A 24,079-nucleotide genomic window follows, 5' to 3' on the forward strand; every position below is an offset into this window, starting at 1 on the left:
CTGTCATCCTTACAGGGAGGGGGCAAAAAGGTTAGGTTACACGCTTCCTGGTATACTTTGAATATTCAAAGAAAAAAAGTTAGATCTGTGGAAGCTTGCAGTATAAGGTGAAACTGGGTCCATGGCTCCATCCTCCCCTTCCTTTTTCCCCCTCTCCCTCATTTTGCACACTCATGTTCTCTCTTTTCTCCTTTCCTCCCCTCTCCCCCCTTCAGCCATGAGTTGAACCGGTTTCCTCTAGAAGTTTTGTACTGCCTACTGATATAAAAAGGGACTGAAATATCTAAAATTTTGGGCCAAATGAGCTCTTTCTCATTATATATTGATTTATCTCAAGAATTTTTACAGCAATGGAAAGTTGACTAACATACCTTTATTATTATTTCAGGAAAGGAAAGTTCTATTAAATTACTTCAGTTGAAGTAAGAATATTTTTTTAATTGCTTCTTTTGCAAAACTCTGAATTTTAATTCAAATGTATGCCAATATATTCCAAATAAACTTAATATTCAGACACAGTTGTTATCGTCAGATGGTTTAAAGAAATTTCTGAGATATTCACATTGAATATTGTTTATTAATGAGCATTTCTAATTTAATTTAACCAAAAACAAAAACACTTTTTTTGCAGACCTTCATTATGTGGTGTTAAGAAGCTTAATTGCAAACGAAGCAATATTTAAGCTACTGAAATAGCATATATAAATTATGTATATGTGTACATTCTTCTCCAGATTGTCCATAGAGATGCACACAATGTTTTAAAAGTACCTATCCTTAAACAGTGTGAATTCCACTTCCTTTCCCTGTTGGATTACTTAACCAAATCAAATGACACATATATCAAAGGCACACTTTACTAGTTTTCTTTCTAAATTTCAAACTTTTGGGGGCAGTAGGAGGTGGAGTTCAGCATAATCATTTGAAAATAAATCCCAAGCACTCTACAAGTTACTAAATTCTTCCAGATATGTCACAGGTTCAATAAACTAAGGACCATAATGGAATGAACTGACCAAATCATGAAGACAGTATAGTGTCTAGCATAGTGTCTAGGGAAAAACTCTGGCTACTTGAACACTAAACCCAAGATACCAATGCCACTGTCCATTCAATGTTTCTCAGGACATGGGAGGTGCTCAATAAATACCTCTACATTGCTTCACTCTCTTTTTCAGGTTCATGGGCTTGTCTCTGACCCCCAGCCAAGGTCAGACTACAAAGCCATTTGCCAAGACAACTGAAGGAGTCTTCATTCTGGTCCTTGAATCTTTCAATGTTCCTATGAGGTTCCCACAATGCCAGCACTGAAAATGAGATCTAGAGGCAAGAATCACCAGCTGTCTCCAAATACCACAAACATGGACTGCTGTTAGTTCCTAATCAAAATACTTTCATTATTCAGTGGTCAAGTAATAAGAAAAAGGTATGAATAATTGGTAAAATGAGCAAGATCTTATTACCTAATTTCTTACTTTGCTTTACTTGGGTAAGCTCCAATAATCTACACATGGAGTATTGCTAGGAAAAAAGACTGTCTATGACATAATTCAGATCCTTTACCAAAACCATAATGAGAAAAAGAAGCCAGGTAAAGTACAGCCATTTATTCATGTAACTCATGAATTCCCTCTGCTTTCCCCTTTTTTGTACTTTTGAGACAACAGACACAGGCTTTTGAGATGACAAAGCCTAGGAGCTATTGGAGCTGCATTTTGAAGGGGAAGGGAATAAGTAATGACAGGATCACTGAGTTGACATCAGCCTACCTTGTAGAGCTGAGGTCACACAAAAGTTTCACCTACTGAACAGCTTCTTCATGAAGCAAGGCTCATAGACAAGTTGGTCTGCACAGAAATCCTTGAATCACTTCATCATTCAACTAGCAGATTGCCCACTGCTTAATGCAGAGAGGTGAGTTTTGAATGAGGCCTTAGCTTCAGGGTTCCAGGGTGCAGAACAGGTAAGGAACTACTTAAGTTCTTCACTTACATATTTAAGGGTATGCATGGAAGGAAAAGAGGCCAGCTCTTTAAGGGGTAACTATAATGTGTTGGAATAAAGCAAAATAACTCATGGGGTAAAATACATATGTGGAGATAAACAGTGCCTATTCTAAAGTATAATTCTTTTAATTCTGAGTCTAACTTTGGAAATCTAAACTTCGAACTCTCTGATAAATTGTTGCTCTAAAGCTTATATGTACCTTAACAATTTAGGCTGTTCATATATTAACTAGGATTTGAAATTCAAAACCAGAAATGTTTTACCTACCTACGTGCCTTACCTGGAGACTAGATAACAATAACCTTGCTTAATAAAGGCTAAACAAAGTCTGATCATAGCCTTTACAATTCTAGTTATTAATTTTTGAGACAGGGTCTTGTTGGGTAGCCTGGAGTCTCCTCACCCTCATCCTCCTGAAGAAGACTTCTTTTTAAATTCATTTCTTAGAACCAGAAAACCTGCACTTGGGGAAGAGAACATATTTAATATTGAGTGAGACACTTCGTTGGAGCTTAAGCATCATATTTATTTATTTTATTTTTGTGGAGTGTGGGGCTTGAACTCAGCCTGGGCTCTGTCCCTGAGCTCTTCAGTTCAAGGCTACCACCCTACCCTTGAGACAAGCCCACTTCCCATTTTCTAGAGGTTAATTGGAGATAAGAGTCTCAGGTCCTTTGGTGCCCATGGTGGCTTTGAACCTTGATCTGAGGATCTGAGCTTCCTAAGTACCTAGGGTTACAGGCATGAGCCACTGCATCTAGCCTTAAATTTTTTTTTAAAACAGCCACAGAATATATTTGGAGAAAACCCAATTGTGCATTTCAGCATCAGAGAAGATCACAGAATCACAATAGAATCACAATGGTAATCTACTTAATCCCCATTCCTCAATAGAGTTAACATCTTCCTCACAGGATGTTCACAGAAATTAAATGATACAGCAGGACACAGAGGCCCATATACAGAGCAAATAAGGCCTAGTTCATCTATAGATATTCAACAAACACGGTCCATATTAATAGAAGATATTAACTATCTCAAACAGGTTAAATGCTTTCAAATTTTCAAACTGCAATATGTAACTTGAAGGTAGGGATGAAAAGGGGGGAATAGATCAACAGAAAGGATAAATTGAGCAGAAGCATTGTACTCAAGACTTGGCTTACAACATTGTAACTCTTTGGGCAACTACTTAATTTAAAAATTGTCAATGAAAAATATTTCAAACTGCTCGCCAGGTGACACTGGCTCACAACTATAATCCTTTGTTCTTAAGGAGGCTGAGGTCTAAGGATCAGGGCATAACTCCTATGTGCATTTGAAATACTGTTTATTGAAAAGAATTCCAAGAAATGGAAACACATTTTTGTTGTTGTTGCTACCACTGGTGGTGATGGTGTTTGTTTCGCTTTTTAATTTTTCTGTTCGTTTTTGTCCTTTTGGGCAGAAGGGGGGAGCAGAAAGAAAGCACAGAGGAGGGGAAAGCCAGGGCATGTTAGCTCATGCCTGTAATCCTAAACTACTAAGGAGGCTGAGATCTGAGGATCAAGATTCAAAGCCAGCCAGGGAACAAAAGGATCTGAGACTCTTATCTCCAATTAACCTCTAGAAAATGAGAAGTGGGGTTTGTCTTAAGGATAGGGTGGTAGCCTTGAGCTGAAGAGCTCAAGGACAGTGCCCAGGGCGAGTTGAAGCCACATGATCCACAAAAAAAGAAAAAAAGAAATGGAGGGGAGTAGGGTAAACAGATGTAGTCATAGACAGGAGGGGAAAACTGGAGGACAGTAAAGGAAATGATAAATGACATTATCCAAAAGGAATTGTACTCATTATCTAACTTATGTAATGGTAACCCTTCTGTGTAACACATTAATAACAATATAGTCATATTTTCTAAAAAAGATTTCAAATTGTTGATCAGGTGATGGTGGCTTATGCCTGCAATCTTAGCTTCTCAAGAGGCTAAGATCTGAGGAATATGATCCTAAGCCAGCCCAGGAAGGACAGTCTGTGAGACCCTTATGTTAATTAACTACCAAAAAGCCAGAAGTGGAGCTGTGCCTCAATCGGTGGAGCTCTATCCCTGAGGAAAAAGAAAAAAAAAATCAAACTGCTTTCACAAATGTAATAATGTTCCAATTTGCTCCAAAAACTTAGGCTATATTTATGGATGTACACAGGTACAGAGAGATGGATATAAAGTTGAGAATAGGGACCAGGAGTATGGCCTAGTGGTTGAGTGCTTGTTTCGCATGCACGAAGACCCAGGTTCGATTCCTCATAGCACATACATAGAAAAAACCAGAAGTGGCTCTGTGGCTCAAGTGATAGAGTCCTAGCCTTGAGAAAACCTAAAAACAGTGCTCAGGCCCTGAGTTCAAGCCCCAGGACTGGAAAAAAATGTTGATGAATCCAGAATAATGATATGGTACTAGGTGTTCAATTCAAAATGCTTTCAACATTTCTGTGTGTTTGCAATTTCTGATATTAAAGTATCTGGGAAAAGATGGCTTCTGTGGCCTTTTGTCATTGGTCTCACATGTTGGAGTTGCTTTTCAGAGATGAAGAGTGTGCTTGGCTCCCACTCTGGCCACTCCTTCGCTATATATCAGCAAGAAAGTTATTCTCATTGTGAGATGAGGTAGAAATAAGGAAGGTAAAGTCAAGTGAATCTAAATCTTCAGGAGTAAAATTGACCCTTCCAAAAAAAAATGTGTCTTTACATCTTTATGGACTCTGGCCTGCTGGGCATCTCTTGTCTCAGTTAATAACTACTGACCCTGGACTTCCAGATTTCCAAGATGATAGTCACGTGCCAGTGAGTTACCAATTATTGTTCAATTTAATTTTCCTTTTTTTCTTTTTACATAGATCAAGCCACCTGGATATCATGCAATCTTAACTTAAATCTTTCTCTCGCCTTTTATTTTCACCGTAAACTCCTCAAAGTAGTGGACATACCTACAGAGCAGCCAGGAAGACAAGCAGCAAGCTTGCTGGGCCTGTAGTCTGAATACTACAATTATGGTTTTGGCTTCTGCCTGACCAGGAGATATGAACTCATTTAGCAAACATTTACTGTTTCCCATGCTAAGCACTACATTTTGCTCTGGGACACAACTTTCTTCCTCATGTGAATGGAGATGTATTTCTTGATCTTATAGTGCGAAGAATCCAAGAACCCCAAGAAGATGGAACATAATGTCATATAAAAATGAAACAGCCAAAAACAAAAATAACATCTTGCATTAAGATCCAACCTTCAAACCTACAGAGAAGTCATTTCATCTCTTTAGAATATTTCACCTCAAGAGGCCAAGTCATAGATCAAATTTTAAAAAACATATGCCAAACCAACTGTATGCCATAAACAAAAATACAAAAAAAATTTATACTAATAGTTTGTATTTAATAAATGCTACTAGGTATCAAACTGAGTGCTTTTTTCATCTACCCTTCTATACTTTAAAATTGCTTTTTACTATAAAACTAAAACAATACAGCCTATGTTTAAGTAAAATCAGTATGTAAATACAAAAACGATGAGGAAAAGATTCATAATCCAGGTAAATAAAGAGAGGCTCTCAGCCTCTCTGTTCAGAAAATTTCAGTTATGAGCCCAGTTTACAGCAGACCACCACAGAGAGGAAATCCACAACAGAAGCCCTAAGGCAACGGACAGGATTGCTCAAAGACTGGGGGAAATGTGGTCCCACCAAACAAGGCCATGGAAGAAACATTCTGAAGACAGCTTTTGATTTTATACATGAGTATTCTGGTGAGCAAATGGAGTAACTATAAAAGGGGGTCTAATGCAGGAGTCCAAAGGTGCAGAGGAGAAACCGAGGGACTCCTTGACTGACTCCTGAACCTACCTTCATTTTGTTCACAAAATAAGCCATGACTCTGCTAACAGGACTGCAGCCATGGGGTGAAAACTAGGAGGAAAGGAGTGATAATACTCCAAGCCTCATCTTCGACAAGGGGGCAAATTAACCTAAGGTGGAGTGTGATGAACCTTTGGTTTGAAAAAGAATGTACCCAGCAATCAAAAATCAAGCTCTGGGTCCGATGTGTTGTTACCACATACATAGAAAAGCTGGAAGTGGTACTCTGGCTCAAGTGGTAGAGTGCTAGCCTTGAGAAAGCTCAAGGACAGTGCCCAGGCCCAAAGTTCAAGCCCCAGGACTGGCAAGAAGAAGGAGAAGAAGAAGGAGGAGGAGGAGGAGGAGGGGGAGGAGGAGGAGGGGGGAGAAAGAAGAAGAGGAAGAAAAAGAAGGAGGAGAAGAAGGAGGAGGAGGAGGAGGAGGAGGAAGAGAAGGAAGAGGAGGAGGCAGCAGCATAATAGATGATGGTAAGTTTATCCATTTAACTATCCATCATATTATGTTTGAGCCATGGATGGTAGATGCGGTAAAGACCATTAAGACAAATAATATTCAGTGTTATATAATAGTTTCCTGAGTAGAAAGAAGCAGAGGACACTACAGAGGACAGAGAATAGGACCTCGTCAACACTGGACAGAGAAAGTTCAAGAAAGCTTCCTTAGAAAATGGAAGCATTCTTGAGAAATTAGTATATGTTATTCAGGTAAAGAAAGAAACTATTAGAAGTTTGCCAGGCATTAGGGAAAACCTAAGCAAAGTCCTAAAGGTATGACAGAATACAGGCATGGAATCATTATAGCCAGTGACCAAGAAATTTACCATCTGGAAGGTCTTTCCATTGCTCTACGCATTTGTTATAGGAAAAGTAATGATGGATTCCTTGAACAAATTCCTACAGCCTGGATCTCCAATATGAATGCCTGGAGCTGGAGGACTGGAAAGGGAAAGGAGGGAAGCAGGCTGGGTGGGGACTGCAGTGACAGGAGAAACAACAGTCCCTCCAAAAAAGGCAGCCCTTGCTCAGTGCAGCCAACTCCTTCCACATGGAAATGTAGACCTAGCATTGCCAGGTTCTTTCTTTTTCTAGAGAAGTGGAAAATCTGGATTTTTAAAATGGGAACTTTCTTGGGTTTTAAATGTTGTGAACTAATTCAAATTTTCTTTTTTTCTTTCCAAGTACAGGGTGGGTCAAACAAAATCTATCCAGGGACTAGAAGTGGCCTGTAGGGAGCATGCAGTGTTGGCTAGAAGGAGGAAGTAAGGGGCCTTTCAGAGCAGGCAGTAAGAAGAAAAGGGTAAAGCCTAAAAAGCTGTCTAGACTGGTGAGAACCCTGGCTCTACTGCTCTAGAAAAGCTGCATCAGCCTCTGGGTCTAAGTTTCCTGGTTTGTACAATGGGATATAATGAACATTGAGACGCTTACACTGAAATTCTGCAGAGATTTTGTTGTTGTTTGTAAATAGGCCCAGGAGAAGGGGGAAAAATTTCCGTACTAAATAATGGATTGTTATCAACCCAAATGGTTGGCTATATGTACAAGGTTGTTTTTATTTAATGGAGAATTCCTAAGAAGTAATAAAGAAACAACAGCATCCTCTCACAGTAGCAGCCAATTCCAATGATGGGCAGGGCCCCATTATTAATGCTATTAAAACTCTAGCCAGTCTTTTGCTATATGGATAATTTCACAAAACAGATATGTAGAAGCCTGCACACTCAGCCTTCTAATGGCTTTCCTTCAACAATATAAGAAAAACTTTGTTGTTACAATGCAAATACTTATCTACATAGCAACAATGCTAGCATGTCTTTTAAGTCATAAAACAGAATCATTCATATCATGCTGAAACCCCATCAACCATTTCCCAAGACTTTTGGAATAACATCCTAATTGTTGCTCATGTCTTCAAGGCTGTGCATGCTCTGGCCCTGCCCACACCTCCAGGCCCTCTTACTTCCCTGTGCCTAGCTCAGACCCTACCAGCCCTGCTGGTCTCCTGAGATGCTTCACTTCCCCCCAGGTGGCCCACTATTCTGACTCCCTGATAATCTCATCATCAAGTCAACCAAAACATCCCAAGAGACAAGCACTAATCATGATAAAAGGCTTCATCTGTGCTTCTCCTTCATAACATTTTCCAGAATGCAAAATCATTGAAAGGTAATATGGTGGCTGTAGTGGTAGTGATGATGTATGTGTGTCTCCTTGTCTAGTCCCCCCTCCTCTTTTTTAACAATAGACTCCCAAAATCCCATCTGGAACTATTATGTCTCTCATTCATCTTAGCATCCTCATGCCATCCCTAGAGAAGCCTCAATATCTGTTCAAGGAAAATAGGAGCCCAATACACACTGCTCACAGCCTCAGATCTTCCTGAAGCTACAAACTGCTTCCTGAACTAGGAAGAGCCCGGCAGACAAACAGTTGAAGAAGCAATAGAGAGAAGGCGTGATGAACCCCTATTCTGAATAGAAAATGTCAATGTTCTGAGCCAAGTCTGGTGACTTACTAGCTAAGCAACCTGAGGCAGGTGGCTCAAAGTCTCTATGCCTATTTCCTTAATCTGTAAAATACAAAATCTACTTGACAGGGTGGTTTTGAGTTAAGATGATTTAACGTGGGTAAAAATTCTTACAATAGTTCAAGATATGATAATAAGTATTGTATGTGCTTCAAATACTATTTTCATCTACTTTCTTGCTCACTTCCTATTGCTCAGTTGATCTCTTTCTCTCTAATCAGATCGATTTTTGGTGGTAGAGACCACTTCTGGATGATCACAGGGAATGGCAGAAGCTACCCTGGGTGGCAAAACCCAGACTGGAAACATAGTTACAAACATGTGTGATGATGCTATAGAACTGTTATATCTCCCAAGGCTCTTCAGCGTGCTGTATAGGTTCTAGTACATGCACATAAGTGAGTAAAATGAAACAAGTCCATGAAATTTAAAGCCAGATCAACTAAGAGAGATCTGTCATATTTACTTTAAAAAAAAAAAAGGATGGCATTCCAAAGAAAGACATTTACATTGCTTACTTTCCATAAAATTTTGAGATTAGAATAAACCTTAGGATAGGAAAAATATGCGATTACACATCAAGAAGAATGAATATAGAATGTCACACAAGGTATTAAAAATAAGTTGGGAAATCCTCAAACTTTACAGAATGGACTTAGAAGAGCCAGGCTTAAGAACTAGACTTTCTGATGTCTAGCAGTGTTTGCAATGCTTTCTACTGCAAAACACTCACCTACTGCCCTTCCATAGCAGGCAGGAAATTATCAGACTTCCTCCCTTCAAACTCTCTAGCTACTTGAGCTATTGTCCAAAGGCTGCACATTTACAGAAAAGGTGCTTTAAAACAGATCAGATACTGAGGCTGGCTTCTGTGTCCTCAGACAAATAGAAGTAGGACATGGAAAGGGAGGTGAGGGATAGATATGATTCATTTTCTCCTCTGCTGACAATAGCAGAAAAGGGAAATGAGTTAAAAGTCAGATTGCAGTATCTCCACATATAGCCCCTACAAGCCCCATTAATTATCTCCCATTAAGATTCAGCTGTCAGTACCCACATCAGCCAGTTAACTTTCATGACCTTCGCCAGCCTGTACCTTGTTACCCTACAATGTTTTGAGTTTATAAAGATAGGCGACTCCAGCTGCTCAAGCCTGACAGAACTTAATTTACATTTGGCCTTCATTAAGTTGAGAGTCAGAATCATTGAGACCAAATGGAAAAGCCAGACTGCTGGGGGTTATAAAAAATTCAAATGGCATTTTTCCTTTTATCTGACAATTCTTATTAAGAAGACATATGTCAACCTGAAATACATAAACCTTAAATATAAAGGACATGATTAAAATTGCATATTGCAAGACCAGGACCCAAAGGACTGTACCCAAGAACTACAGTGATCCGAGTACCTCTGTTCTGGCTTCTAGGAAGCCCAAAGTTGTCTACATCATATTCTAGGCTAAGGATAAGGAGCATGTGAATGACAGCAACAATGAACTGAGTGGGCAGCTCTGACTTGACCCACCTCAGCCCTTATAGTCCATCAGTCTCAATTGGCCCTTTAAAATTTGTGGGACTCTTCTTTTCTCCAACCTGCTCATTCAGGTCTCTTTAGTTTTCACCAGGAACACTATACCAGCCCACTGTCATGTCAATTTACTTCTCATCTCCTTTGCTGTCCCTTGGTTATCTCATATTGGTATAGTATCTCACTTTGTTATCTGATATATTGAATTTATTTGTATTTGGATATTTGAAATTTGATAGGGAAGGGGGAAAAACCAAGACGGGTGGGGGGTGTGGGGGGGGGGGGAGGGAAACGGGTACCAAGACATGTGAAAGGGTATCAATGTATGTGAATTAATGCACCTTCTATCTGGCAAATATCATGTAACCCTTTTACTAATTACAATAAAAAAAAAAAGAAAAAAAATGTTCAAAACTGGGCTACACTTGGGAGATTGAGATCTGAGAATCCAGGTTCAAAGCCAACCTGGGTAGGTAAGTCCCTGAGATTCTTACCTCTACTTAATCATTAAAAAGCCAGAAGTACAGAAGTGGAGATGTGGCTCGAATAGTAGAGTGCTAACCTTGAATGAAAAACCTGAGTGTGAGTCCCTGTATTCAAGCTCCAGTACTGGTATCAAAAATAACTAACTAAATAAATAAATGAGTCATGATTAGTACTAACCAGAGCCAGTCAATTGGATTAAGGTTAGGTACCCCAGAAGAAACTACGTGAATATTGTCTCCATTCATTTGTACTTGACAGTGGTTAGAGAGGGCAAGACTTACGTAAACTAGTCACAAGGCTGAAATCTTGAGGATCACAATTGGAAGCCAGCCAGATCAGGAATGTCCATGAGACTCATTTCCAATTAATCACTTAAAGCTAGAAGTGGAGCTTCAGTTCAAGTGGCAGAATACTAGGCTTGAGCAAAAAAATTTCAAGGACAGTTCGCAGGCCCTGAGTTCAAGTTCCAGAATCAGCACAGAAAAGAAAAAAAAAAGGTATGAAAGATACAACTAAGAGTCCCATATGATAAGTGATGAGTCAAGCAAGTTTTCTGTAATGACATCAATAAAACTGAGACCTAGGGAAAAAATCAATGGTGAGAAGAGAAAATAACATTCTGACCAAAAAAAAAAAAAAAGTACCCTACAGATTAATAAACTTTTCTTCTAAAGGTCCACATAGTACAGATTTTCTGTTTTGCAGGCCCACATTTCTGGCTCCACTTAGCTGCCACTATAATGCAAAAGCAGACATAGACAATACAGAAATGAATGTGTGTAGCCAAGTTCCAATAAAACTATATTGAAATAAACCCCATCTACCGTAATCCCAAGCCCTTTCCATCCTGAATTCCCTGTTGTCAATCATAGCTGCTCTAGGTCACAGCATCAACTATTAGGAGTTCTAAATTAAGAAATCAAAAAAAGAGTAAACAAAGAATAGGTTGATGAATTTAGAACACAAGATCTCATGTTTTTGAGTGTGTACTTCAATAGTTCTTCTGAAACTATTTAGTTTTCTTCTGTTTCCTGTCAACTCGTCAAAAAGAGAGTCTTTCAGATTAAAAGTGGTTCTATAAATCCACAGTCCGGCAAAATCACCGTCACCTGCCTAAGTGTCAGAAAATTCTCAAAATTCTCAGACATAGCCCTAGGGCTACTGAATCGGAGTAGTTTAACAAGATCTCCAGGTGATTCATTCACACATGAAGCTTTGGGATGCTTTATCAGCCAACCCAGTCCAGGTTTCAGGAAATGCTAAAGCTGATTTTAGAAAGAATTCTGAATTTGTAATCATACACCAAAAAGATTCTCAGCAGGAATTCCTTTACAAGCTTATCAAACCAAGCAAAAGGAAACAAAAGTGTGCACTTGAGGGTCACCTTCAAGTACTTGAAGAAAGAAAAAGGCAATGTTTTTAAAAATGGAATTGATGTTTTTTTAAGTGATTAAAAATACTGTCATGTAATCCACAAATTAATATATTATTTTCTTCAGGCTTTCTTTTTAGCACAAATTGATCTCTAGTGCAAGATGGTAAGTACCTGAAAGGATTTTGCTGGATGTACACAAAGATCTCCTAAGACATATAACTAAGAGGGACACATAGCAGGGATTAACATAGCTCTGATATAAACCCATGGTTACGCTAATACTCTGTCTTAATTCAGTATAACTCCTCTTTCTGTGTTACCATTCAAAAGGATCTATCCAACCCATTTCTTCTAGTGGTGTTCTTCACTATTAATAAGAAAAATAAAAACATGAGGCCGGAAGTTTGGCCTAGTGATACAGTACTTGCCTAGCATGCATGAAGACCCGGATTTGATTCCTTGGTACCATATACATATAAAAGTCAGAAATGGTGCTGTGGCTAAAGTGGTAGAGTGCTAGCCTTAAGGAAAGCCCCAAGACAGTGCTTAGGCCCTAGTTCAAGCCTCAGATCTGGCAAAAACAAAAACATATACTATGTGATACACTATGAGAACTCCACTGCCCTGTTCCTGTTCCTACTCCCAAACAACTTTATGGAGGGATTGGAAGATGACAGAGTGTATGACATCATGGAACAAGCTGGGATCTAGAAGCCCCTCCCCAATCATAGGAGCATATATTTCCATACTACAAAGTACACTAATGAAACAACTGGAAACATGCTCTCTCAGCATGTCTTCAGGTAAGACCTTACCCCCATACAAAAGCCTGGTTATAACTATAACTACATAAGCAAGAAGTTTCCAGCTAAGTTGTGCCCAGATTCTAAATTCTCAGAAACTGCAGCTTCCTCTCAAGCATTATAATTATATATGACGGCTAAATATTAGACTATTGATCATATTTGAGTGGTATATAGCTGACACTAAAGGTTATTTTCATTTAAATAAAGGTAAAAACTTAAAATACTAATAAATTGATTAACAGAGTAAGTTACACAAATAATATTTTCCCCAGAATCTATGTAAGAAAATATAAAGTGATATTTTTTTTGCTGTTCTTACTACAATATAAAAACTTTAAAGAGGATTAAAAATTACCAGTACAGTGCTAACCCTTTGGTCTTATTTTTTCTTTACTAATATAATTTTACAAAATAATAAGTTTCATTATGGCCCTTTCAAACACATACCACATATATAAATACATATATATATATACATTAACACATATATAGACTATGTATGTATGTATATATGGATGTATGTATGTGTGCATATATATGGTAAGGGAGAGAAGAAAAGACAAGCAGGATGAAGGATTTCAGTTCTGGTTCTATGTCTGGGTAAGTCGGATGTCCCCTTTTTCAGCCCCAGTGTCCTGTGTTGTCCTTAGACAGACCTTGTGGGAACTAAGTCAGTCAATGCCAATTAAACACACACATACACACACACACACACACACACACACACACACACACACACACGCACGCACGCACACACACACACAGAAAAGCCCAGAATATAGTGCAGAGTAGTCTGTATTCCAGTTTCTTTCATTCAGATTTTTCAGACAAATCTGATCCACCTCTAACTATAAGTACTTAGATGGAAAAACAAAGCCTGAGATCAAAACAAAACAAAACAAAACAAAACAGGGGGCCAGGAGTTTGGCCTAGTGGTACTGTGCTTGCCTAGCATGCACAGAGACCTGGGTTGGATTCCTTGGTACCACATACATAGAAAAGCCAGAAGTGGTAGTGTGGCTCAAGTGGTAGAGCATGAGCCCTGAGGATAAAAAGCCCAAGGACAGTGCTCAGGCCCTGAGTTCAGTCCCCAGGCAGGACTGGGAAAAAAAAAAAAAAAAAAAAAGGTGTTTGGTCTAAAACACACCACTGTTGAGAGCAATATCATAATTAGTTTCTCAAAGCCCTTAACTCCTTAGAAGCTGACTCCAAACTCATCAATCACAGAAGCCTTTTTGCAGATTAAGACTTTTAAGATCTGTAAGAATCCCATCCTGCTTTGATTAATGGACCTCTCTTCCACCTCCTTCCTCCCCCATAGTGAAAAATCCTGGGGCACCTTCCCAAGCACCTTCAAAGTCCTCCACCTCCATACAGTCTGAATAACTGATGATTCAGTCCCTCAGAAACCCCAGAGCCAGCTAATGAATCATATCAGGTCCTGTTCCTTAGATGGATTCTCTGTTCCTCAGACCACCTAAAGGGTTTCTAAGTCCCCTCGGTTCCCAAAGGACTTGAACTTTCTCACACATCTATCTCTAATGGGAACCATTAAGCTGACATCACCATTCTCCACACTTCATAAAGGAGTCCTACCATCTGGAAATGGGAACCACCTGCAAGAGCTTTGACCAGCAATCACTGTATCACTCAAGGATGCGGAAACTCAGGGGCAGGTAAAATGAGAAAGAGATATCTTAAAATGTCAACAAGGCCAAAGATTAATCATTGGAGGGCTAAACGTATGTAGAAAAAGAAAGCTCTGGTCAGAGAAGCTAGACTTAAATCCTAGCCCTTCCACTTTCTAATTGGGATGGTAATTAACCTCTTTCAACTTCAACAGAGTGCTAGGTGTTATTAAGAGAATTGATTTGGGAGCCAGCTAGTACTAGGTTCAAATTCCTGCTCTCTGACATACTTACCATATCATCTAGTTGCGTTACTTTCCTTCAATAAGCTCTACCTTTAAAAACAAGAAAGAAAAGAAAAGAACAGAAAAGAAAAGAAAGAAAGAAAGAAAGAAAGAAAGAAAGAAAGAAAGAAAGAAAGAAAGGAAGGAAGGAAGAAAGGAAGAAAGGAAGAAAGAAGGAAAGGAAGGAAGGAAGAATGGAAGAAAGAATGAAAGGAAGAAAGGAGAGAGAGAGACAGAGAGAGAAGAGAAAAGAAAATAGAGGCCATTCCTGTAACCCTACTGCTCAGGAAACCAAGGCTGAGGCAGAATCTCAAGTTCAAGTCTATCCTGGGCTACAAACCAGTATCCTGTAGAAAGAAAGGAAGTGAAGAAAGGAGGGAAAGATGAGAAAAATAAGCAAACTATTTTAATGGATGGTTGTATAAAACACTTACCACAGAGCCTGGCATTAGTAAAGCTTATAAAACTAGGAGTGATTTAAATAATCAATAAGATGGAATCAACTTACCTAAGAACTGGGAAAAACATTACAGACTTTTGAGGTGAATCATGATTCCAGGATGCATGAAAGCCTCTACACTGTTAGCACTCTTTCCTCACCCTTACACCTACCTCTTTCAACCACAGGAGTTTAGGGGCCTGCATCTCCACAGACATCACACCCCCTACATACTGGAGAACGCTGTGTTTAGTCTCATTGATCCTGCAGACCTGGCTGACTGCTCGGTGGTCCAGCCACATGATGACATTTCTATGAGAATCCCCTAGAAGAAAAATGATAAGCGAGATGAGAACAGAGATGTATTCTTTTTCTTCTAGATCAAAAGGCCAATTACAAATCCTCAAGACAATGCAGTGGACACCTTGTAATGTCACTTCACCTAGGAAGAATAAACAAGGTGAAAGAACACCAGCAAGGCTGAGTGCTCTGCATCCAAACCTTGCATGTCCCTTCTGGAGACTCATTCCTTGTCCACAAGCCTTGGGTGAAAGGTCGATGGTAAAAACCACAAAATTACTAATAAATATCTAACTACTACATTTCTGTTGTGCAGAACAGCCTAGGTCCTAACTTGCTCCCAAGTTCTATAAACCACCTTGTTCCATTTTGTCCAAGAAACTCCCTTGGGTAGAATGATGTGACGAGAATTGGGTTCTGAGCTTAGAAGACTGTGTGGAGAAAAGTCACCACATTTGGCCAACACAGGGCACTTTGAGATTCAAACAAGAAGGATCAAAGAAGAAAGCCAAAAGTCAATGGCTCACATCTGTAATTCTTGATACTCAGGAGTCTGAGATCTGAGGATTGTGGTTCAAACCCGGGCAGCAAAGTCCTTAAGACTCTTTTCTCCAGAAGTGGCTGGCTCAGTGGCTCAAAGTGGTAGAGTGATAGCATTGAGCTGAAAAGCTTAGGCCCAGAGTTCAAGCCCCACAACCAACAAAAAAAGACCAAGCAGCCAAAATGAGATTATTCTGTCACAGTGTTCTTAAGTGGCAATACTTTGGTTTTTAACTTTTGGTTAGCATCTGAAGATAGTAGCACTTCTTCCAATCCTATGGGTTTGATGTTAGGGGTGATCAGGGTTATTGATCATCATCTTAACACTCGTCTTGGCATCTTATAATGACTCCAGCTAAACAACCAAGAGTTGGTCCCTGCCATGCAGGAAGACTCTTTCAAGAACCTGGAGACTGCTTTTAAAATGTAATTTCACTTCTCCACATATGATAATATATCACAGATAAAAATCTAGCCTTTAATATAATCTGTTGACAGAAAGAAGCTGATGGGAGGCACCTGCAGCTGTATGTAGCTGATGAATGGGTACATTTTAACCTTTTAGGTAGGACACAAGTATGTCAACACTTTTAATTAGAGAGACAACCTAGCCCACCCTTTTAATAGAGGACCTGCCAACAGGTGGTGATTCCACCTGCAATGAGAATAAAGATGGCATCCAGAGAGGATGCGTATGCATTTAGGAAGGTTTAACAACAATTTCTCTCAACTTTAAGTGTGAATTTCCAGTATTTTAACTGCCCAATCATCAGTACCCAATGGCAATACATACACTGGAATTTCTGAGGCAATTTTTTAAATTTTGATGCTGTAGCCAACTGAACCTAAATCAGTTCGCTTCAGGAAGTAGGGGGGGGGGGTAGGATAGTAGACCACATGAATGTTATTTAAAAACAAAAAAAACCTTCAGCTGATACTAATGCACAGCCAGAGTTGAAAAGAAACCATGTATTTTAGCAGACTAGAACAGCGTGGACTCAACATCTGAAGTTCAACCCCAAATGAAACTTTCTCTACAATATCCCTATCAGATAGTCATCTGATCTTTTTATTTAACTAAGATGGAAAGGAAATGTGGTTGGCTTCCCTGAGATGTTAGCGTGCCCTCCATACTCCTAATTAGAGTATTTGCTGATATTCCTAACTGGAATGCAGCTGAGCAGAGTCTTGCTAATTCATCACCACTTCCCAGCTCTCTGTTCTCTCAAGTGGCCCACTGGAGACAAAGGCCATTTGGATTAATCTTTGAAGCCTTAGTACTTCATCTCATAGGGTTAGCACACAGTAGGAGTCAAGAAAATGGGAAGGGGTGGAGTGCATGCACAAGTGTGCATCTTTCTGTGTATCACAGGACTAAGTATTCATTCATCTGTATCATTTTCAGCACACACCACTTGTATTTGTGTGTGTGTGTGTGTGTGTGTGTGTGTGTATATGTGTGCTCTTCTTGGGGCTTGAACTTAGGGTTTGGTGCTGACCCTCAGCTATTTTGCTTAAGACTAGCACTCTACCACTTGAGCCACAGCTCCACTTCTGGCTTTTCTTGTAGTTAATTAGAGATAAGAGTTTCACGGAGTTTCCTACCCAGGCTGGCTTTGAACCATGGTCCTCATTCAGATCTCAGCCTCTTGAATAGCTAGGAGCCACTTCAGCCTGGCTCACATGCCACACATTAGGTCCACAAAAATGGATGGAACACATTCCTTTAACTAGAAGAGTTTCCAATCTGACAGAAGATGTTTCCTTGACAGCACAGCCACAGTTTCTCTATTCTAATGTTTCATTGGAGAAAACTGAGAGACACATGTAGAAGTGAACTGACTCACCTAGGGTGTTTCAGCTCAGCAACAGCTGAGCCAAAATCCTGCCCTATCTGATTTCAATTCCAGTGTGTCACAATATATCTTACTATATCATAGAGACTAAGAAGAACAGTGCTTCTATAGCACAGGCCACCACCAAGCGTTCTTAACAAGAATCTAGCTCAAAACTTGCTTAGAATAGCTATCTTCCCAGCTGCTGAAAGACAACGGCTGGAGCCACTCCTCTTTAAGATGGAACACGGGATTTTCTCTCCACCACTCCCTGATGTCTTGCACGTACTGTAGGATCAAATATCAGTAAGAGTACATCTTCACACGTGCTATCATTTTTCTCAGACTTGGCCCATGTCTTATGGAATGGCTATTGAGAACAGAGAGGCCATCTGTTTCCAGTTTCTGTGTGATTCATGGTCCTGTTTTGCCATGTATCTTTTACATGGACTTGGCCCATCCACTTAAATGAATACGGTATAAGTGCTTTATGTACAAAGCAACCACAAATACTGATATTGCCTTCCCAAGAAAACATCTAAACCACAAATCTGTTTCAAGGACACTCACTTTGAGCTAATGACCCAGTGTCTTGCCTTCATCAGGCTCTCTACTGTTGCTCTCAAGTTTTACACAACAAAGTCTTTTTCTGACCCATCCCCCAATGCAGTCTTTTAACTACACAGTCTTTTAATTTCTGGGATGTACTATCTGGACTCCATCTCTAAATCTCATCTGGTCCCTCTGAGCTCAATAGCCAAGCCTGCTCCTGACTAGTCTCCTACCACTCAGGAAAAGGAAAATGCTCCTACCTTCACCATTCACTGGCAAAGGACAGAAGTGCTCATCCAAGACAACCAGGGAACATGTGGCATCAAACCCAAGTCCACGAATTCGGTTTAAGTCCATGCCCTGTGTAACTTTCTGTTTAAAAAAGAAAAAAAAAATCTTTTAAATTAATGAGAAAAGGGACAACCAACCAGCTAGAAATTAAACAAATTGCATGAAATGAAATGACAAATATTAAAAAAGATCAAAATACTTCTAATCACCATAACTAGATCAAAGAAAACAATAAAAATATCAAATTTTGCCTTTGATATTGGTAAAAATGATAAAGATTAACAACAGTTTATAGTAATACAAGAAATGAGAAAGTGGACCTTTTTAACATTATAGTAACCATGAAATTATTGAGTACAGCTTTTAGACAATAATTTATAGCACCTATTTAAATTACATATCTATATCCTTTTCAGCCCCCAGCAATCCCATTTCCTGGAAACTATCTTAGCAAAATATAACTATCTAAGTAAGTAAACTTACAGTAGCACAGCTAAGAATACATTTTGAAATATCAAAGACTATTTTTGTTAAATAAACTACAGCACATCCATAAGATGGGGTACTACAAAGAAACTTAAATAAAGGTGGCAGATCAACTTCTGGGTATAGAGGAATGATGAGGTCATCAAACCATCAGCAAATACAACTATAAATGTGGACAAGATTATCAGAAACAATTGCTTTGGAGCTGTGGGAAACTGACCAAAGCCAGATGGCAAACTGTGAAACATATTTTTCTTGAAAAGTCAAATTTAGACATAAAACAGTTGAGACAAACAAACCAAAAACTAGGGGCCTGGAGTTTGGCCTAGTGGTAGAGTGCATGCCTAGCATGCACGAAGACCCGGGTTCGATTCCTTGGTACCACATACTTAGAAAAAGCCATTAGTGGTGCTGAGGCTCAAGTGGTAGGGTTCTAGCCTTGAGAAAAATCCAAGGACAGTCCTCTAGCCCTGAGCTTAAGCCAAGGACTGGCAAAAAAAAAAAAAAAAAAAAAAAAAAAAAAAACAAAACCTAATGTTAGGCCTAGACAGTTTCTCTGGGGAATTTTTACAAATATTTAAGGAAAAACACAATAGAAACTTGTTGAGAATACACTGAAAGATAAAATACTTTCGAACAAATTGTATATGGTCAGCATTACATTGACAATAACATTTTTTTTAATAAGAGAGCATACTACACTGTTGGTGGGAGTGTAATGTTCAACCACTATGGAAAGCAGTATGGCGGTTCTTCAAAAAACTAAACATAGAGCTCCCCTGTGACCCAGCAATTCCACTTCTTGGCATTTACCCAACCGTCCAGAAACAAGGGCATACTAAATCTACTAGCACAATGATGTTCATTGCAGCACTATTTACCATAGTGAAGATATGGAATCAACTCAGATGTCCCGCAGTAGAGGATTGGATCAACAAGATGTGGTATTTATACACAATGGAATTCTATGCTGCCATAAGAAATAACATTGCCCCATTTGTAAGGAAATGGAAAGACTTGGAAAAAATCATATTAAGTGAAGTAAGCCAGACTCAAAGGAACATAGGCTCAATGGTTTCCCTCATTTGTAATAATTAGAACACATCTAGGACTCTCCTAGCAGAGGATTACAATAGCTCAAAACCTAGGTATATATGATCATATAGAATGAGACTAAATGAAAGGAACTCTAGAATATGGAAAAAGAGGTTTATCTTGTGTAATTGTTGTTCTTAATGTATTATGTTATTTCTCTTTTTTTGCCTTTTGGTTAATTTCATATTGTTACTATAGTTGACTTTGTTACCTGGTATATTATGTATGCACGTTTGTTTATTTGAAATAGTAAAGGGAAGGGGGAAAACAATATGATTGGGAGGGGGTGGGGAAGGGCAATGGGGACAAAAACATGAGAAGGGGTATCAAGGTGTGAGAAGTAATGCACCTACTACCTGGCGAATATAACTATAACCCCTCTATACACTACCCTGACAATAAAAATAAATTAAAAAAAATAAAATAAAATAGGAGAGCATACACCAATATTAGTCATGAATGTAGGTTTAAAAAAAAACCCTGAAGTATTAATGACCCAAATCCCAAATCTTCCAATGTATAAGAACATGGCTAAGTAAAGGTAGCCCAAGATTAAAAGGGAGTTCTAATATCTATTAACGCACTAATAAATAGGTAACAGGAAAAAAAAAGTACAAACACCAAATGATTGTCTCAAAAGATGCAGAACTCCTCTCCCTCCTCCTTCCCAAAAGTCAATAAATCAGAACAGAAGAAAATTTACACAAACTGAAAAAACACTTTATCAAAATTGTGTAACTAAGACTGTAGTAGTAAAATGAATTGTTTCCCCTAGCAGAAACAAAGCAAGAATATCTACTTTTATCACCTCTAGGTGAGCTGTCATAGAGATTATAGCCAGTGAATTTTGTCAAGAAAAGAAATTAAAAGTATATAGTCTACACAAGAAGTTAAAATGTCTATCTTTGCAGATGCTATATTATTTCATTTGTAGAAAATCGTATAGAGTCTATCATTGATTTTTGTAAGATTACAGGTTTCAGGGTTAATATATAAAAATCTAATGTATGTGTGTGTGTGTGTGTGTGTGTGTGATGTATGTGTATACTTTTGGCCTACAACCAGAACTTGAACAGTATCTGATGCTCTCATTCACTGGCTGGTGCTCTACCACCTGAACCATCTAAAAATAAATTATATTCCTACATATTAGAAACTGACAAATAGTAAAGTGCCAGTCATGAGCTTCACTGAGTAGAAGTGTGAGTCCTTTAATTCAAAGCCTGGTTCTAGAAGAATAAAGGAAAGTAATTCCATTAATAATGATGTAAAAAACATTGTTCAAGAATGAGCTTATCACAAGAATTTCAAGCAGGTACCAGAGGCTTGTGTATAATATTCAGAAGGCTGAGACATAGAGACCCTTGATTCAAAGCAAGCCCAATAAGAAAAGTCTGAAAATGTATAAAGACAGAGAGCAGAGAGTTTATCTATAACTAGGACTGGAGGCTGACTGTTAATAGACACAGAGGAATAGTTTTGGAATAATAAAATTGCTTTAAAATTGGCTTATGTTAAATGCTGAACAACCATGTACATTTACTAAAATATTTGAATTTTGTATTCACAATGAATGAATTTTATAGTTTGTACATGGTACCTCAAGCTCTTGAATATTAAAAACAAGTCAAGCTAATAAAGATAAATATGCATGGTACAGTAATAAGATTACAGAAATAAATCTGGAGAATTTTTCCATTTCTTTCTTAAGTTTTAAAGTTGTAGAATACATTAAAAAATTCTATTCTTCTCTAGGGTTTCTCTTTTAGGAAAAGCACAAGTGACCATAATCTATAACATTTCCCACTAAAATAATGTAGGACAATAACCTTTTAAATCTCACAAAAGTAAACCTTAAAAGTGACCATCCTGCACGGTGGCTCATGCCTGTAATCCTAGCTACTCAGAAGGCTGAGATCTGAGGATCAAGGTTCAAAGACAGCCCAAGGACAAAAAGACCTGCGACTCTTATCTCCAATTAACCACTAGAAAATGGGAAGTGCAGTTTGGCTCAAGGGGTAGGGCAGTAACCTTGAGCTGAAGAGCTCAGGAACAAGGCCCAGGTGGAGAGTTCAAGTCTCATGACTGACCAAAAAAAAAAGTGACCATCCCTTTTTATGTTGCACACTCTTTCTGCTTTGGGGGAAAGTTTATAACTTAAGGTTCCATTTCTTACCATTTAGTATGCTACCCAAGAAAGAGCTACACATAATTGTTGGATGTTTCCAGGAAAGAAAAGCATTAATTTTTCAAATCATATTAGCAGTAGGTATTAAAGTCTATCAATAGACATCAATATGTATGTGCTGTTTCAGATAATTCATTTAACCCTTACAAAGCCCCTTTTCTCTTATAAAATAAAATGTTACAAAATAGACATTTACTATTTATATCTTAAAATAAATAATTTGGAAAGGTTGAGCCTGCAATTACAGAGAGGTTAAACAATTTTTGCCTTTCTCACAAAAGCTGGTAGATGATAAACCAGCATTCAAAGTTAGAAGTTTTTCTGTGTTTATCCCCTGGTCTTTGCTGGATTTTGTTTACAAAGAATTTCCTTTTGCCCCTAAGATTCACTGATGAAGAGGCCATGTGCTCTATAGAACTGTGTTAGTGACCCACCTATGACTGATAGCAATATATATTTGCCAAACCTATTCCCTGACAAGCAATGTGGCCTTGTGACAATGAGTCACAATGCTCTGAATTCCAATTCTAGCTCTGCCACCAAGTGTTGAGACTAAGGACAGAGTACAGTGATCCCTTTCAGCCGTTTCAGCTACTCTCCTGCCTTGCTGGGTCACATCTCCACAGCATTTACAGACACATTTTCCTCTTTCTGGAAATCACTAGAGGCTGGTATCAACCCATGGCTTTGAGGACAAACTACCTGAGATGAAACCTGCCTCTGACATTTACTAATTCTATGATTTTAAGAAACCAGATGATCAGTTTCCTTGGGTAAACCTAAGTATTGTTTAATATTTGAATTTCTAATGCCTTTATGAGTATTCAGCAAAATAAGATATGACTGACTCAACACCCAGCATTCATGGAACAGGAAGCAACAGCTATTATCCGAGTTAACTATTTCAAATCTTCCTGGAACACATGCGATATCAGTTAGTCACACAACTAGTTAATCAGCTAGCCCTAACTTCTACTTTCTATGTAGCCTTGAGAGCCTTTGTGTCCAGCCTTTGTGTATGCCCGGCTGAGAAATGTTCACGACTCCATAAAACCCCACCATAGGGAGCACCATTGAAGCAATGACATAGGATATAGCATCCAGAGACCTTTCTGTTCTTAAAGTCATACAACCAGCAGTGCATTTTCGCTAGTCTCATTGTCTTTCTGAGCCTTAGTTTTCTGACAGTAGGGAATACAGCCCAAGTGAGGATTAAACAACTTGCGAGTTTGAAAGTACCATGGAATTGGTATGCCTTTGCAGTAAATACAAAACATATAATTAGTTGTATTCACAGAATATTTTCATGTACAAAGCATAGCATGCTCTTTGTGTTACATAAACATACAAGCAAAGGGAAGCAGAAGAGACAATGGTATAAACTCAGCTCTTTTTTAAGAAAGAATTGATAATAGGTGTATACTTTCAAGTAGGAATAAGAAAAAATGTTTTCTTAACATATTTTAGGAAGAGCCTCTGAAGGTATACAGTTCTATATCAAACCATAGCTCTTCTATCACAAATGCTCAATGTATTGCCACTACTAAAAGAGAGATCATGCAGAAAGAACTCACCAAATAATGGTGGCATGCATTTAATTCCGACTTAGCCAAGTAGTTGCTATTACTTCTCCAGCTTTACTAGAAAATGGCCCCTAAGGACACTGACCCACTGCTGAGGTCCACCCCATGCCCCAATACCCCTCACTGACCCAACTACCCCAGGAAGATAACTGCCAAGATGACAGTCCCAGAAGTTCTCTGCTGTTTGACTGAGAGACCCCAGGATTCTTATTGATATTCCTAATAATGAAAGAAGAAAGCAGCCTAG

The 24,079-nt window shown here is 38.7% G+C and overlaps 1 protein-coding gene across 4 annotated transcripts in view; it reads right to left on the reverse strand.

Annotated features, from left to right (window-relative positions):
* Positions 1 to 24,079, reverse strand: part of Fggy (FGGY carbohydrate kinase domain containing) — a 635,483-nt gene that overhangs the window by 312,011 nt on the left and 299,393 nt on the right. For 3 of the 4 annotated variants that reach the window (XM_090333735.1, XM_090333733.1, XM_090333734.1), the window contains 2 exons: positions 18,450 to 18,561; positions 15,136 to 15,287 (listed from right to left, as the gene is read on the reverse strand). In XM_090333735.1, the coding sequence (XP_090189861.1) occupies positions 15,136 to 15,287; positions 18,450 to 18,561 (264 nt within the window). Of the gene's footprint in view, positions 1 to 15,135; positions 15,288 to 18,449; positions 18,562 to 23,823; positions 23,909 to 24,079 lie in introns of those variants that run through there. The other variant, XM_090333736.1, reaches the window with a different exon arrangement.

This window comes from Megascapheus bottae, chromosome 6 (assembly GCF_031878675.1).
Source record: "Megascapheus bottae isolate mThoBot1 chromosome 6, mThoBot2.hap1, whole genome shotgun sequence".
NCBI classification, from domain to species: Eukaryota; Metazoa; Chordata; class Mammalia; order Rodentia; family Geomyidae; genus Megascapheus; species Megascapheus bottae.